The sequence below is a fragment of the Lonchura striata genome, chromosome 3, assembly GCF_050655825.1.
Source record: "Lonchura striata isolate lonStrDom1 chromosome 3, ASM5065582v1, whole genome shotgun sequence".
Lineage (NCBI taxonomy): Eukaryota > Metazoa > Chordata > Aves > Passeriformes > Estrildidae > Lonchura > Lonchura striata.
Window position 1 is genome coordinate 87,945,658 of NC_140705.1, and position 17,468 is coordinate 87,963,125.

The window sequence follows — 17,468 nt, forward strand, 5'->3', positions numbered from 1 at the left end:
TCCTAAATAATTTAAAATTTCTTAGAGTGAAATTAAGAGACTGTATCATTCCCTCTGGCAGGTGATCCCAGAAGTACAATTAGGCCAGCTCTTACATTTTTATGATAGTACTTGTAATATTTATTGTTGACATTTGAAGACAAACCAGCTCCTGACTCTTTGCACTTGCACGAAAATTTCAGACTTGTCAAATAAAAGGCATTTCTGGCCCTCCTGAGCTGTTGCAATTGCTGCGCCTGCCCAGCTTCTCTCCAAGGCAATTTCTCTCAATGGCTCCATTTAAGACAGGTCATTACAGAAGCTAATTATGTTGAGCAGTAAGAAAGAAGAAATAAATCACTGAGCTTGTTCTCTTGAGCACTCTGGACTCACCTGGTTTCTGATCATAGCTGATCCCACCTGAGAGTCAAGCTCCTCCTGCCACGGCCCTGCACCGGCTCTTGGAGAGCCTGGGATGTCCTTCCCTCCAGGAAGGGTCAGAGCAGCACACGCTTACTCAACTCTTGGCTGCCATTGAGCTTCTCTCCTCAGGTAAGAGCAGCTGCTTTCTGCTCCTCCCAGCCAGCTCCCAAGTGTGCTCTTTCCCCCGCCCCTTCCCACAGGGCCTAAAGCTGGTTCCAGATGCAGAAAGTCAGGCTGACTGTACAGGTTCTGCCACAGCAACATTAAAGTAATTTTGCTCCTTTATCATCATCCACCAAACAGACAATGCCCCAGCACTGCAGTAGCTGCTTTACTGAGACCAGCTCCACAACACAGCCTCTCAGAAATTAGTCTACAATAAGGGGAGATAAACCTTGGAAATCCACTTAGATTGGGGAGGTCCATTTCTGGGAAGAGTCACCAGAAATGGCAACATCTGAGTTTCTGTTCAGGGACTTTAACATTGACCTACATAATTTTATTAACACTATTCATATGTAACAATCATGTATCAGTCAACTGTCACAGTAAGAAGTGACATCTGAATTCTTACTAAGAAATAATAAGACACAGCCTTCAAAGAGGAAGAAAAGATTGCCAAAGAAATCTTTCGTCAATCTTTCCAAACTTTTTCTATTTTTCAATCTTACATCATGAAAGACAGGAACAACTACAGAGCAGCATACCAGTAATTTCTTTCTTTAATATTTAAGTTAGAATTAAAAAAGGAGTAATTTTTTACTGTACATTCCCACTTCTCTCCCCCATGCTTTATTTTTTCTTTCAGGTGGTTCAGAGCCCACCTGCCACCAGGTGGGAAGTTGATTTTATTAGTCCTGCATACAAATTGGTGAACATCAGAAGGACCCTGTTTGATTTTCAAAGTCTGTACCTCACAGTAGAAAAACGAGACACTCTCATGAGCCCCTGGGAAATGTTTTGAAGTCTAAAATAAATCAGTGAACTCACTGATGCAATGTAATTAATAGGACTAAGAGATTCTTAATGAGAGTGTTTCAGGGAAAGATTTATCACATAATTGTTCATTCCAAAAAAAGTATTTTAATTTTAATGTTTTAATTATGCATTTTAAAAGTCAGTGCTAATGAACCCAGGTGATAAGGGGTGATGTTTCAGCCAAGTTCTGCTCACATATGCTGAGATATATTCTGCTACAGGTCTGAACATTTTAAGAGTGATGTATTAATCTAAAACAGAGTCCATCATGTTAAAGGTGACACTTCTAAGTCTTTATGACTTGCTCAACATTCTTGTGCACTGAAAAGCCAATAAAACTTTGGCCAAGTGTGACTCTTGACCAAGCATACAGGATAATTCTTTCTCCCACAGAAGAGTTGTTCAGTTCTTACTTCTCATATTCACAGTTTTGAGTGGATAACTCAAAGGAGAATAACCTTTAGCACTGAAATATCTTCTCAGTCTACAGAATTCCATGTTCTTGTATTCTCATCTCAACCTTGCTACACAAGATGAGGGCACTGCTTGCTCCTGGTTTTATTTTCAAGTTTTTAATCAACTTGAAGGCCTTGACGTTCTACATCACCTTTAAGCATAAATAAGTATCTATTTTATAAATATGATTTACTACCATCCACCTTCAGATTCTTGTGAGGACATGTAGAAATTCTAGCAAAGGTCACTTGTATTTTCACCATCACACCTTTTTTCCTGAAAGAAAGAAAACACTTTGTAACCAATTAATTATATCAAGGTATGAGATTCAAAGATGTTCCTTAAAACTGAGATTCAGTGAATTTTCCCTTCTTTTTGTGCTGTCAATCATTCCTAGAAGGTTGCCACAGATTGCCTTGAGTTCCTACTGGTGCACTGTGCATTTGCCAAGCTTGCTAACTGCTCCTGATTTTAACATCAGACACCTTCCTGTTCTAGCAGCTTTCCAAGAACAAGAAAACTCACACAAATTTTGGGAAAAGCTGAGGCATAAGCCCTCTAACAGTCAAATACATGCTGGAAAACTACTTCTAAGGAAGTGCTTTGGCCATTTCATTAATTGACTGAAATCTTCTCTACTGTTGACTTAATCAGGAAAGCAACTTATTTTTTCTTCTCTTCCAATGCCCTCTTTGGGCTTTTTTCTTTAAAAGGTAGAGAAAAAGGATCTTGGAATTGAATAAGTAAGTTTGTTTAGGACAGAGAAGCCTGTCCAGATTGCCAGAGACCATCAAGGCATTTGAACCAATTTTATAATATCAAACCTTCTACAACTACAGTGTGTGAAGGGCTGGTTGTTAAGTCCCAACAAACTCCAACACAGCTGCCAAGTAGTCCCTGCACAGCACTGAGGGGTAACTGCTCAGTACAAACCCAGACTGGCACAATTCTTTAGCAGAGCTGTCAAGTGCAGCCCTGAGTCAGCTGAAGCTGTTCTGCTGGCCTTACCTGTCACTGGGATGAGGTGGATGTCTGTGAAACAGCCCCTCCCAGGACAATGCTGTTTTTTTCTGTCAGGGTTTTCAGGGTGCTGGTGGCTGGGGACTGCAGAATTTTACGTGAAAGCCTCATTCTGCCATCAGTGGGATCACGGCCAAAGTATTTAACCTGGTAAGGAAACAAAGTGCTTTCACACTGAGCAACTTCACAAGCTGGAAATAGCATTTTCCTTAAAAGATGGGGGGTTGGGTTTGAGTTTTTTCAATTTGATGCTAGAAAAGCAATAAATAGGCACCCTTTAGCCTATATTGCTGTCAAATACTGTGGTGCCTAGATAGGAGGAGGATGACATTAAATAAATCTAATTTGAATGATCGGGCCTTTAACTAGCACAGAAAGGGAATCCAATATGGAAAAATATTTTCTTCATAAACACAAAATAAATAATTAGAAAAAATACATCAAGTTTTAAAATACAAACAGCATTTTGTTAGCATTTTAATGTTTAAAAAAAAAAATACCTGAATTTCTTGTCCAACTTCTAATCCCAGGGCACTAGGGTGTTTAATCTGGAACACAGTGTTTTTCAGAAAGAAAATTATCAGAGTTTGTTATAAAAATCCCTTTATTCAGGGCCTCTTCATGCTACACTTCAACCCAATGGCTCAGCACCACCTTAGGAACAATAGGCTTCTGAATATTACATGGAAAAGGGTACTGCAGAGCCAAATAACTTGGTGTAAAAATGACTGCAGGAGTGACACAGTTGATTCTTGGCAGCTTTAAGTATAGGGCAGAAAGAATTAGAACAAAAAAGTGCTGCTAATTAACAGCTTTTAACCTGGAAATGGACTGTGGAACAACAGTAAGTGTGTTGCAGCCATGACAACTGGTTAAAAATAAAATCTAATTGCCCATTTTATACCTGTTAAAGGATGGCTTACCTTTCTTTGATCCAGCTGTGAAATATGAAGTAATACTGGGGTCATGTTTGGGTACAGTTTTACCATCACTCCAGAATCTCTGCAGCAGGAAACAGCACAGTCATTTCAAAGGGCATCAAGAAAAGGCCACATTTCACTCTGTGTATGGTCCCCAAAGCAAGCACTTATAAACATCTCACAAACAAAATTTTACTCATCTCTTTTAAAAAAATCTTTCATCCACCATAACATGCTCTCTCATTTTTCCTTAATTGAAAATGGATGAGAATTTCTTATTTCAGGGCACTATTTCAATAATGGGTACCACCCAAAATGTAATTTTTACAAGACAAGTACTGTGATGAAAAGTGGAAAGCAAATTCATACCATCACTTTCAGATTCAAAGATGAAAAAGGCTTTAAGGTTTATAATTTAGAGACATTCTAAACATTAAACAAACAGCAAAAAAAGCCAGTTTCATCAGGAAACAAAATCATTTCACCAGAAAAAGTACCAGAAATTATTCAGGTGCCAATATCCCCAGCATAAGTTTAGCACTCTTAAAAATACAATTATTTTACATCATAATTAGGTATCAGGAATATAGCTATATAAATAAGTTAATTTCAACTCCAAAGCACTTTTTATACCTTATTTCAGTAATTGTGGCTGTATAAATTGCCCCAAATTCCAAATTAACTTCTTGCTATAGAAGAAAAAAAAAAGAAAAAAGAAACCAGTAAGACACCAAGTCACAAAAAGCAAACTGAAGAAGTTAGAGGCAGAAGTCTGTCCTTACATCATCTTTGCAGATTTCCCCAATGAATTCCCTGGCTTCGTGCATTGCCCCCGGCGTGGGGGCAAACACGGAATATGTCTCTTCATCCAGCTGACTTACAGTCACACCTGAAAAAGGGGATTTAGGACAGCAGTCAGGGGCACATTGCAGAAAAGTGACACCCAGTAAAGACGTGCTCAGAGCAGAATGGTTTTGCACATTCATTAAGACCTCAGACTTCTAATCATTATTTAATTTAGGCATTGAACAACTGCATATGCCCACCCCCTCCTTGCAAATACCTTGAAAAGCTTGAGGGCCATAAAAGACAACAAAATTATTTTTATAATCCTTTAAAGGTAGGAAAAAAAAATCCTGAATAAAATGTTGAGGGTTATGAGTCAATTTCCCAGAGATTTTTAATAATACTTGCACTAATAGCTGAGGGAAATGAAAGTGTTTTGGAGCAGAATGGCAAAATTCTTTGCCCTTCTAGAATTCTGTGGCCAGACCAGACAGGTTTGCAACCAAAGGGAAATAGGATTTTTCCTCCTTTTATCCACCCCAATCCCCTGAGAAGCATTAATCATGTTCACCACAGCATTAAGGGTTTCAGGTCCAAAGCAGAGCATCAACCTGTGCTCTACAGATATAGAATTTTTTCATTTTCAGTTTGCACTGAGCACTGAAACAGTTCAACATACAAGTCTGAAACAAAGGGAACACGTGAGGCTAAATTATCACAGGAATCAAGAATGTCTCACCAGTCTGTGCTTGAAGTTTTTTCAAATTGTAAGCCCCGGGACCAACGAATCTTAATCTTTTTGATAATGGAACATGGATAGTTTCTGAAAGAACATTTAGAAATCCTTTGAAGTGCTAAATAATCTTGAGTTATCACACAAAAGGGCACATTCTTTTAGCTTTTAATCTCTTACAGCTACCTGTGGTATTTGCTGAACAGGGATGTATTTACAGGTAAGAACTGAAATAAATGAAGACACAGAATACACTCTGACTGTATATTAACTTAAGCCAGAGTGATACTCTCATCTACATCAATTCTGATTTTGTGAAAGCTTTATATAAAACTTCACTTAAATTCCAGTTGTGCTTCCTGGTGTACACTGAAATAGGAGTGCTGCCCCATATGGCAATAAAAATCCCATCAAAAAACCAAAAAATAACCAAAATCCCTTCAAAAATTATCCCCACAGGGCAAGGGCAAATATATATAGTAATCAATAATTAAAAAAAAAAAGGTATTTTAAGCAGAAATTTATTGTTAAAAAGGTAATTATGAAAGCTATGAATTCACACAATAACATTACCTACAACTGGTCCACTTTCTTTTCTGTTAGGTCTGGGTTTTGCCAGTGTTTGGTTCATAATGTGTAAAATCTCCCTCTTTGCAGCTAGAGGAAATAATAATAAAAAAACCATATATTTATTTTAATAATATACAAAATTACTGAAGTTTTTGTCATACAGTAGAAAAGCATTCCTTGTCAAAACCTGTCTCCTGCTTAGCTGGAGAATGCCCAGCTGAAAGTTTTCCAACTCACTAAATCCTAATTAAACCATGTAGCTTCATTTTCTCATGTGCTTCAAGAATATGTTAGCTGCACATGTAAGAATCCAGATGGTAGCAAGTTTCACTTGTAAACATAGCTGAATTTATGTGAAATGAGAGGAAGTCTGTTATTATTTTTATAATGTTATCCTGCTGAATTTAAAGAAAGTCATGTAATGTGTGTTAGTCCAAATCATGCACTGGCTGAAGTTACTTTCAAGTTGGTTTGGAGCTTATTAATTAAGCCAAACCCATTTCATAAAACATAGGTTTGTTTTTTCCCACAATGAGAATGAGAAATAAATAGTTTATTGTTTAGTTTCATACAATTCCATCTATCATTTAATATAATAAAATGTGTCTAAGTCCAAGAACAGACCTACCTGTAGCTTGCTGAATAGCTTCCACCACAATTTTTATTGGTATCCCTGGCAGCTTTAGATCAACCTGACATGAGAAGAATGAAGTGCCATCAACATGTCAGGAAAGCTCTTCTAATACTCTCCCTGAGTTTCACTTAAGGAAAATTTCATGTCACAATACCTGCAGTGCTGTTATCCCTTTATTGGTGCCTGCCATCTTGAAATCCATATCTCCATAGTAATCTTCAATTCCCTGCCACCACAGACACACAAAACCAAGTTGGAATAATTTTCTCCCATTATATCAAAAGTACAGAGAAATTTTGAGACTTCCAAGTTCTCTTCAGCTTTATTTTGCTGTTCAGGATTAACACTGTACCTTTCTTGCCTTGGAAATCAAGAGCTTTTGTGGACAAGTTTCTGATCCACAGCAGATCTAGTACTGTCAGTGGCTGTGCATTTTCCTCCCCAGACTCTCTTCCAAGTGCTCATTCTCCACCCATATGTACTCTCTTTCAGTAAATTATTAATCTTTTTCTCCCATGAGGAAAGACAAAATTAATTGGAATGAGAAAGCTTATGAATGCTTAACTAACTAAAAACATGAAAAATAAGAAACATGACTGGACATTTCATATAAATTTTTCAAAATGAGGGAGGAATTTGTGAGGTAAAACAAAAGATGCAACTAATTTTTCCAGGAGTGATGTTCCAGAATTGACTGGGCAAAAGGTTACAGAAGGCCACAAGAGGTATTTTTCAGCAGTAAGCTGAAAATATACAATATTTTCAACAATAACAATATGAGGAGCACTCACCAGGATGTCTGTCAGCAAGCGATAGTCCTCGATATCCCCTTTTCCCTGACTGCACTTGGTAACGAGGCCTATGGCTACACCTGCCACTGCATTTGACACTGGAACTCCTAGAAGTGGCAAAAAAAGCCCCATTTTTGAAGTCTTCAGTCATTTCCAGATCCTCTAGCACATTATCACATGCAGTTTATCCTTGTAAGTGGCCTTATTTTGTACCTGCATCCATTAATGCTAAACTTCCACCGCATGCAGAAGCCATTGAGGAAGACCCTGGAATTGAAATACAGTAAAAAACTAGGGATTAAACACTGAAAAATGGATAGGTTATTTTCCTCATCCTGTAGCATAAAAATGCCCCCAAATACCATTTTATTAAACCAAGAAAGGCCCATTCTTCACTAACATGCTTTTTATTTTAATTATTTCAGGTAAAAGTTACTAAGAACATTTAAACTGAAATCTATTATTTAGCATGCCTATAAATCAAGTTTGTCTAAACAAAGCTTTTTAAGAACCAAATTTAGCCTTCAGCACCAGGTTAAAAACAAGAAAATCCTAATACCATTTGATTCTAAGACTTCAGAAGTAACTCGGATTGTGAATGGGAAATCCTGGGGTATAACTGGTTTCAAAGCTCGTTCTGCCAGTGCACCTGTTTTAAAAAAACCCAAAACAACCACTAAGTGATCCATCAATAAAAATGAGATAAAATACTGGAACTTTCAGCATAGGATTTCTCTAGTCTGGACTTACCATGTCCAAGCTCTCTTCTGTTTATCCCAGTAACTTTGCCAATTTCATTGGTTGCATAAGGTGGAAACTATGAAGGAAAAAAATGTGTACACAGACAATTAACCTGCTTTTCTTTTCCATTTTAAAACATATACTTAAAAAAACCCATCTTTGAAGTGTTGGTGCATCTCAAGATAAATATACATTAAAAATAAAATAACCAAACCACCACGTGACTTCTATCAGTCACTCGGTTTGCAAACCAGGACCAGTTTACGTAATGTTTAGTAAACGTTTTACTTCCACAGGACAAAAGAGAATAAACCAGTAGTAAGGTACCTAAGAGAGAACACAAGAAGCTTCCTCCAAACAAACTTGTCAAACAATCTAGCAGAAATGTTATTTCTGCCACAGAAATAATCCCAAGATCTGCCTGTAGGAAATACTTTGGGTAAGCTCCAAAGGCTGAGAGAGATGCAAGAAGTAAAAGCACTTATTTACGATTGCTGTGTCACATCAGCTGAACATATCAATAGAGTTTATTAAAAATAATAGCACAGGTTAATCCTGCTTTCAGTAAGAACCTGTTCCGAAGGAGCTCACCTAATGTTATGGCATTTAAAAGCCTGTATACAATGCCAATTTACAAATTACCTACTGCTTTTCAGGAAACCAGTACTTCTGCTGATATAAATTCATGCATGAATTAGCACAAATACATTTTGGCAAATCTAGAGCTAATTTATAACCTTGGAAGTGATCAACTGCACCTTTAAAAGCAAGACATGAAGCCCTTCTGTGAATCATGCAGAAAGCTGTAACACAGGAAAAGTCTCACCTCATAATGCAGCATGAAGTTTTTATCTTTAATTCCACTATTAATTAAAAACAAGACCATGTCAAAACAGGAGCAACCAAACATGTTTTACACACAACAGGCAATTCAAACTAATATTGTTATGCTTACAAATGGACCCAGCTAAAACCAACAAATCAATGTATTTGCTGATCACCCACAGTTACCAAAATTAGAAAATGTGGACAAGCTCTTCTGGGGTAACAAAGATTTAGCTACAGTAAATCTGAGACATTAAAATGTAAAAGCTCCCACACTGGGATGAAATCATTGGGGTGACATCACTGAAGTGTGGCTTTAAAGGGAATGAGTTTCACTTCAGCAATAAAGTGTTCAAAGCACAAGGACCAGCTTGCTACATCCTAAGTTAAATTTTCCACAAATATTTTAAATACCTAAATCAGACTGGATGTTACTTGGAACACTCTCCACTTTCAAATGTGTATTCTGGAATTAATGTCACCCTAACACAAACTCACTGCCATGATCTCTGGAAAACAGGTCATTGCAAAGTCTAATTTTACACATTCTTCAGTCCTAAAAAAGTATCTACATGGAAGTTCAAGAGAATTTTATCAAATGTGCTTAAATGCTCTCCCTCTTGTTACTACTGCCAGAGCACCAAGACATACATACCTCACTGCTGTGGAGATAACATCTGACTTTACACTCGATTCTAAAGAGTCAAATGTAACTGTACACAGAACCTAAAATGAAAATGAGCTAAAATAAAAAACAAACCCCCCTTAAGCTGTTCCAGCCTTCACAAATTTTACTGTTTATGAAGAATCAAAAAGAGTGAGTTCAGCAGCAAATGAGATGCCACCAGTACCACTTGTAGAACCTTTTTCTCTCCATCACACAAACTTACTCAATCTGCAAAGATCATACATTCTTATAAGCAATCCCATTTAAAAATACTAATTTACTAATTAAAATACTAATAATACTAATTTAATGCTCCTTAAGCAGGAGGCAAGAGCAGTTTGCTCCCTAAGAAACATTTAAGAGACAGGGCCAGCTGCAGCCACAATGTTATTTGTGCCTGTTTCCCACACGGACTTGCAGTGGGTGTTATTTTTAGTGGGATAAGAGGGGACAACACTGAGGAGTAAATCACTGTCTGCAACTGCCATCCTAACTCAGATCAATAGCTGACAGTCTTCTAGCAAAAGGAGCTATGAAAGTACAGAAGATCAAATCTCGAGTACGATGTTAATTCCATCCACCCAACAGCTGACACTTTTGGCAAAGAAGAGAAAAAAAATCACCTCATTATTTCAATTTTTTGGGTAAAATTTCCTTAGTTGGTTCAGGTTGTATATGAAGTTGCTTTTAAAAGATTTCTCATGATGTGCCCAATTTAGCAGTGACCTACAACACACCAATGTACTTACCAACCTACACACCACTTCTGCTTATTACTATTTAAATGTGAAGAAAAAGAAAACCTGGCATTTAAATGAAAGACCCAAATCTTTCAGCTTTTGATAATTCATTGATAATTTCTGATGTTGAAGTGACACTACCTGTGTTTGACCTCTTTGAAATAAGGCTGATCCATGAAGCATTCTGAACATGTTCACTTCACATTTAATGTCTCTGAGGGAAGTCAAATCTCTCCCATCACACCTAAGTGACAAAGAGAAATTAAGAGATCAGTTAAACTACAGTATTGGATTAAAAGCTGACAGAAATCTTATCAGTAGGAGTTTGATACACCCACCTTCTATATTCATTTAGCACTAGATTTCTAAAAATATCCTTTGAAACCACATTGAAAGATTCCATGATTTCATAAGGCTCAGCCTCCGGAAATTTTTCTAGATATAGAAAAAAAAATTGCATCTGAAGTTGGGAAATTAATCTTATAGAACTTTTACTAAAATAGCTTCCAACAAAGAGGATACTCTAACTCCAAGCAGTGCTACCTCCATTGAAGCATTCTCAAAATATTAACAAAAATAATACCTTTCAGCTGTTCTTCTGTTTCAAGCCTTATTTTGTTGATTGCCTCATCTCTTGAAATCTAGAACACAGGATTTGCAACCAGTTAACTCTACAGGGCAGAACAACAACAGAGGTTTGGGGCTGTTTGGTTTAAAGACCGGCAAAAATTTAAGGAATAAGAAACAGAAGTATCACAAAAATTCAAAAACCAATAATGAGGCTGGAAGAGACCTCAAGGGTTGTGTGGTCCAATCCTTCCTAGCAAAAGCAGTCTAGACAAGATGGCCCCACACCCTCCCCATCTGAATCCTAAAAATGTCCCACATTGGGCAATCCACCACTTCCCTGGGAAGATTATCTCAGTGACTGATAATTTTTCCAAAGGACAACATTGCTCTTGTGCCCAACCAGAACCTTTCAAGAGTAACCTGCACCCACTTCCCCCTCATCCTTTTCATGAGACTCCTTGGGAAAAGGGAGTTTCCACCTCCACATAATACAAGCAAATATTCTGGTCAGGTTAAGAACTTAGAGAACAATTTATTATTACAAATAGATGCAGGGAAGGAGGCAAGGTTAAATTACAGTATCACTGAGGTTAGAAAAGACCCCTGACATCAATAAGTCCAACCTATGATCACCATCTTGTCCACCAGACCATCCAGTCTTTCCTTATAAAGGAAAAAAGCTTAAAAAGCTTAAAGAATTCTATCCTACTACAGTTTCATTATTATTTTAATTTAAAAAATAATTGTATCACAACTGATTACTTACTTTATCATGGCTTGAATCTGTGAACACTGCATAGATCTTGTTAGAAGCAAGTCTTTAGGGAGAAAAGGAAGAATTTTTGAAAACACAGCTTAAAAAACACTTTTATAATTAGGAGGTTTTTTGAGGACTAAATATTTGAAAAATATTTGGTGAAATACTAGTCTGGTGAAAGTATCAGACTCATAAACATTCCTAGAACTGCATTATTTGTTCTGAACTTACTTCTTTGCAAGTTCCACAATCTCTTCAGGAGCAATAAATAATTTCTGAACAGTTCTCTTGACCACACCCTGCTCTTTCACCAGCTGCTGAATGGCCTGGATGATCTGCTGGGTCTGCTTCACCCCCACTTTGATGGCATGGCAGAAGTCTTGCTGCAAGATGTTCTCAGCAGTTGCTTCCAACATAACTGGCAATGGAAAGATAAAAATTCAGTGAATTCCTGTTTTATTGTTCAATAGCAATCTAACATTAAACTGCATAAATATGAGAAAATTTACTTAACCAAAAATTACTTATCACTGTTGTTTGCTCCCACTATTGTATAAAAACCCACATTTCAAAGATAAGGTAAACATCTGCAAAGATTTCCAAGCCCTCAACAGACAACAATTAACCTACTTACCAACTTGACTGTGTGGAGCTCCAGCAACAACTAAATTTAGAGCACTAGAAGACATCTCTTTCCGAGTTGGATTGATAACAGTCTCTCCATCCACCAGCCCTACCCTCACTGCACCTGCAAAGAAACTCCAGAAAGTCATTTATTATTATAATAAGGAAGCTCTTTAAGGCATCACTTTACTTTGAAAGTTAAACAGCTAATAACAATATTTAAAGCTACAGACTAATTTTAAAATATCAGCATGTTGACTAGATATTAAGAACAAATCTAGAAGACAAGACTACCCATTCTAAGAATGGGCACTTTTGAGTACTATTACTGGATAGGGCAAATAATGCCAGTATTACACACAATGCTGTGAGTTTAATGGGAGTATTTGTCATTTCAGCACATGTTTTCTAGAAAAAAACAGGCAGCTAAAAGGAAGATACTCGTTCAATATTTGTTCTGGGGCAGATCTTTTCTCTTCCCAGAAAATACTCACAATAAAATAGATCTCTTTCTGAGTTCCTTGAGGAAAAGTATTCTGAACCAGCTATTTTCCAAATTATGCTTTTCAATAAATATGTTTCTCTTAAGAGAAAATTAATTTATTGGTTTCTATAGTACATTATTTCTATATTGTATTTCCTCTCAGAAGAGCATTTTGTAAAGAAAAAAGTAATCCCTTGAAGTGCAATAATCCTATCCATTGCAAAATTATTTCCAGGGCTTGAAATTTAATGTTTAGATTCAGCTTCTGCTTTAAAAAACAAAGTACCACTTGTGGTCTAAGTGTTCCATTACATTAAAATTACACATCATTTCAAAATGTTTACTTACCAATAGGACCATTCCAGGGGATATCAGACAAGGCAAGCGCTGCAGAAGCTGAAAAGAAGATAAATACCTGGATTAGAAAAAAACTGATCTCATTAAGTCCCACCAAAGCACCAATTTCTCACAGCCTTCTTACCTCCATTAATTGCCAGAATATCAGGATCATTGACACCATCTACTGCTAAAAGATTACAAAGGATCTGGCATAAGATAAAAGACAATGAATAATTTTGACCTATACATTTTTATTAACTGTCAATACAAAGCTAAGGACACTAAAAAACCCCATGAATCTACACAAGTCTATGTTTCACATGGAAATTTTTTTCAGGTATTTAATATAGAAAGCTGAAAATAAAGCCCCATTAATGGATACTATTGTATCACATCACAAATAAAATATTTACTGTTAGCATCTTTCCCCTGTTGTACAGAGATTTTAATTTTGCTCCTGCATATTGACAACAAAATTTGGAAAGTAGGATGAAATAATATTGTAAGACAAGAAGATAAAACAGATTAAAAGCAACATTACACTTGTTTGTGAAGTACAAACCCCTCCTTGATGTCAATAAAAATAGTTTTTCTTCAAACAGGGCCTGGGTAATGAAATTTTCCTTGGCCATATTCAAGTTTTCTGTTTTGAAGGTAGCATGACCTACCTGTGTATCATAAAAGTAGCCTGCAGGGAAGAGTGGTCTGATTGACCGATCTGCAAAGAAAATAATCAAACTTTTAATAAAAAGTTCATAAGAATTTGGTTTCAGTAGTTAATAATCAGTTTGTACTGCAATGACCCCACAAGAAACTGACAAAAATGGAAAAAAAAAAGAGACAATACTATAGAAAATGTATTTAGCATGACACATGTAACCTTAAAATTTCAATCACATTGATAAATAAATTACATGTTTGTTTCTGACACATTATAAATGGCTGTATTTTCAAACAAGCACAAGAAAATGACAACATTTTTGAAGTACATTGTAAATAAAAGGTTTCAGCCTACCTATTACTCTGCTTGTAAGAATTTCTTTATCAGTGGAACCAAGCTCTCTTCTGAGATAGTTTGTAGGAATTCTTCCTGCTGCAGCAGCTTTCTGACGGTAGTCAACCTTCCAAAGAAAATTCAGGGATTATTAATGACAACTGATTATTTACTGCAGAGCCACAGAAACCCCCACAAGGGACCCTTGGGATCATCCAGTTCTAACCCCAATTATCTACTTCCCACCCTTAACAATCACAGCCCTTTGAGCCTCACAATCCAACCAGCTTTCCACACAACCAAACCCAGATACCAGAGCTTGGATGATACGGCAAAGTTCGCAAGGGCTTTGAAGACAGCCTTACTAAATCCAAGGCAGGCAACAGCCAGGGCTCATCCCTCACCCACACAAGGATCCTGGATTTTATCATCAACTGCATATCTCAAGTCCAGGGTCTGTCGTCTACTGTTTGCATTCCTCACTCTCCCCAGCATCCTGAACTCCACTGTTTAAGGACCATGACTGCTAAATTGATCACTGATTAGCACAAAACTAATTCTGTCATTAGTACTTACCACTAATGGCATAAACTGAGATGGAGAAGGCTTGGTTTTGCTGACTGCTGTGACCATCACTGCTGTGTCACCTAGCTGTGTTAAGAAAAACAGGTGAAAACTGAAGTTACCAGAAAAGAAAATAACTTCCAATGTTCTAAACTTAATTCACAAAATAGTAATTCTTAAGAATTATACCTTGCAGAAAACCACTGCATAAATCCACACTTCACACTGCTGTCTTTGCTTTTCAAACAATTTTTCCTATACAATACAGCTGTCCCTTTGTTAGGGATGAAATTGCCACTTGAGGCTCTATATCCCACAGGCTCTGATGCCCACACAATGACTTTCAAGTTTCAGAAATTTTGAAGCTGGACAAATCTTGACTTTTTTTTGGTTTTTTACCTGAACAACAGCAGAGCCATCAGCAAACTTAGCAAGTTTTCCAGAAGACAGCTCCATCTTTCTAAAGGAAAGAAACCATCTGTTACATAAGCTTATAGTGAATCCATCTACATTTCCCAGCAATTTCTGCATTCACCTGTAGCCTCAACTGCGCAGAATAAAGGCTATGCTTCACAAGAGATATAAAAATTCTTCATAGATATAAAAATTGAAACTCTTCGAGCAAAAATGAACAAACCCACTTAAATTTCAACTGCTTTAGTCTCAAGTGTCCTGCTTCAGACTTAAGTATCCTGTTTCCTTTACTTTGAAGCAAAGCCTTGGAGCACATCAGCTATCTCTATCACAAAGGTGAATCATCACCTGTTCCAGCTGGGGTTTAGCCACTGGAAAACACCCTCAAGGGCAAGGGGAGCTGCTTGCACACATCCCACCACATCTGCAGAATACTCCTTCCTTTGTGGCAGAGGATGGAGGGCAACAAGGCAATGAGGGCACACTCGAGAGTGAGATATGGATTATTTATTCTAGGGCTGTGCTGGGTGCTATTGCACAAGCCCCACACACCCTCCTAACTTTCCATACTTTTATTTATACACAGAAATGCAGAGCTGGTCCCTTCCCAAGCACAGCCCCTCTATTATGATTAGTTAGTAGTTTCTATACAAGTTATCCCAGGTAACTTGTTCACATGCTCAGGAGAACACCTGGGCAAGGCCGTTATGACTTGTAGGTGTGATTTTCACTGTTATAATGAACACAGTTCAGCTACAGAATCACAGAACACTTTGGGTGGGAAGGGACCCTGAAGATCACCGAGTTCCACACCTCCACCATCTCAGGTTGTTCCAAGCCCCATCCAACCTGGCTTTAAACACATCCAGGGATGGGGCAGCCACAGCTTCTCCAGGCAGGAGAGCTCAGAGGGACCTCACAGGGAAGATTTTTCCCCTAATGTCTCATCTAAACTTACTACCTTTCATTTTTAACCCGTTCTCCCTTGTCCTGTCACTGCACACCCTCACAAATAGTCTCTTCATCTTTCTAGGCAGCTCCCTTCAGGTCCTGGAAGGCCATAATTAGGTCACCCGAAAGCTTTTTTTCTCCAGGCGGAACAATCCCCATTCTCTGAGTCTTTCCTCACCCGATAGGTCTCCATCCCTCTGATCAACTTGGTGGCCTGGAATATTTTGCTAAGTTGGCAATGTACACATAGACATCCATCAGCAACTTGATTTATTACATCCGTAGGGCTCCTCAGAGCCTGATGTCCCTGACTCAGCGACGACAAGGCTGATTCCACTGCTCCGAGCTCCCTTCTTGCTGATTAGGCTTGCCAGCACACCAAGATCCGATATCAAAGAACGTCCTGATTGAGAATAACCTCAACACGTGCCTCAACGCACTTTACACCAGTTTTTCCTCGCGTTTGCCTTACTCTCCAGCCGGGACGGCGCTCTGCCCTGCCGCCCCCCCACACCCCTCAGAGCCGCTCACCTGCCGCCCACCTCCACCGTCACGGCCCGCCCGGGCTTGGGCCCCGCCGAGGCGCCGCGGGCGGGCACCCAGGGCAGGACAGGGCGGCCCGGGGGCAGGACCCGCCGCCACCGCGCCGCGGCCCCGCCGCCATCCCGGGACAGCGCGCCCAGCGCGGCGCGGCCGCAGCTCCTGGCGGCCGCCATAGCGCCCCAGGCAGGAAAGGGCGGCCCCGCGATTGGCTCGGGGGAGTGGCGCCGCGCAGTAAGAGCGGAGCGGATTGGCTGAGGCGTCGCCGCGCCGGTTTCGGTTCCGTACGGGCGCTATAGTGGCTGAGGAGGGTCAGGCAGCGCAGAGCGCGCGAATGCGGCTGCTCCGCCACTCTCGAATTCTGGGGTAAAAGGCGGCAGATAAAGGTCCGTGGCGTCGCTTGTGGCGGCCTTGGAGCCACCTCGGTCTGGAATCTGAGGAGAACCCGCTCGAACAGGGGCTTGGAGCGAGGAAGAGGACAGGGGCACCGGGCTGCCGTCTCTTCCCGCCCTGGCGCCTCAGGAGGCCGGGTGGCGCCTGCCGGGCTGGCCCCGACCCTGTTTGGGGACAGGCCCGAAAGCCACCTTCAGTTCAGGAAGAGAAAAATATGGGCCTTTGCAATTAATTTATTCCGCAGACCTTGTTCTGTAACACAGCCACCAAAATTAAAAAAAAACAAAACCAAAACCCCAACAACAGAACCCAAAAAACGAAGAAAAAAAATACCACCAAAAACCCCCGACCAACAACAACGACAAAAAAAAAAAAAAAACCAAAAAAAAACCAACCCAAAAAACCCCATAAAAACCAAAACCAACCAACCAACCACACACAATAAACCCCCCCAAAATAACCCCTAATACCAACAAACAAACCCCCAAAACCCCAAATAAACAACCAAAAACCAACCAAAACATAATTTTAAACCAGGAATACCAAAATAATCTGTACTGTGCAAGAAGAATAGA

General features: G+C 39.0%; 1 protein-coding gene across 1 annotated transcript; it reads right to left on the reverse strand.

Moving 5' to 3' along the window:
- Positions 1–1,106: 1,106 nt before the first annotated feature.
- PNPT1 (polyribonucleotide nucleotidyltransferase 1) lies at positions 1,107–16,699 on the reverse strand. The gene is made up of 29 exons (XM_021527534.3): positions 16,492–16,699; positions 14,995–15,055; positions 14,608–14,682; positions 14,053–14,158; positions 13,706–13,755; positions 13,180–13,243; positions 13,047–13,094; positions 12,225–12,338; positions 11,822–12,008; positions 11,600–11,651; positions 10,847–10,904; positions 10,602–10,698; positions 10,405–10,507; positions 9,512–9,582; positions 8,858–8,894; positions 8,041–8,107; positions 7,850–7,939; positions 7,504–7,557; positions 7,291–7,397; positions 6,654–6,725; positions 6,494–6,557; positions 5,869–5,952; positions 5,302–5,385; positions 4,559–4,665; positions 4,410–4,465; positions 3,780–3,858; positions 3,357–3,404; positions 2,845–3,003; positions 1,107–2,112 (listed from the first exon to the last, which is right to left on the reverse strand). Exons 1-28 carry the CDS (start codon positions 16,674–16,676, stop codon positions 2,848–2,850), a joined length of 2,376 nt encoding a protein of 791 aa, XP_021383209.3. The 5' UTR covers positions 16,677–16,699; the 3' UTR covers positions 1,107–2,112; positions 2,845–2,847.
- Positions 16,700–17,468: the final 769 nt, after the last annotated feature.

What these genes read in the sequence shown, in the direction of transcription:
- PNPT1 (XM_021527534.3), bottom strand. Translation starts at nt 16,676, where the DNA reads ATGGCGGCCGCCAGGAGCTGCGGCCGCGCCGCGCTGGGCGCGCTGTCC. An exon ending in GGGAAATCTGCAAAGATGAT is followed by an intron (nt 4,466 to 4,558) that starts GTAAGGACAGAC and finishes TTTCTTCTATAG; the next exon opens with CAAGAAGTTAATTTGGAATT. An exon ending in GCCACAATTACTGAAATAAG is followed by an intron (nt 3,859 to 4,409) that starts GTATAAAAAGTG and finishes TTCCTGCTGCAG; the next exon opens with AGATTCTGGAGTGATGGTAA.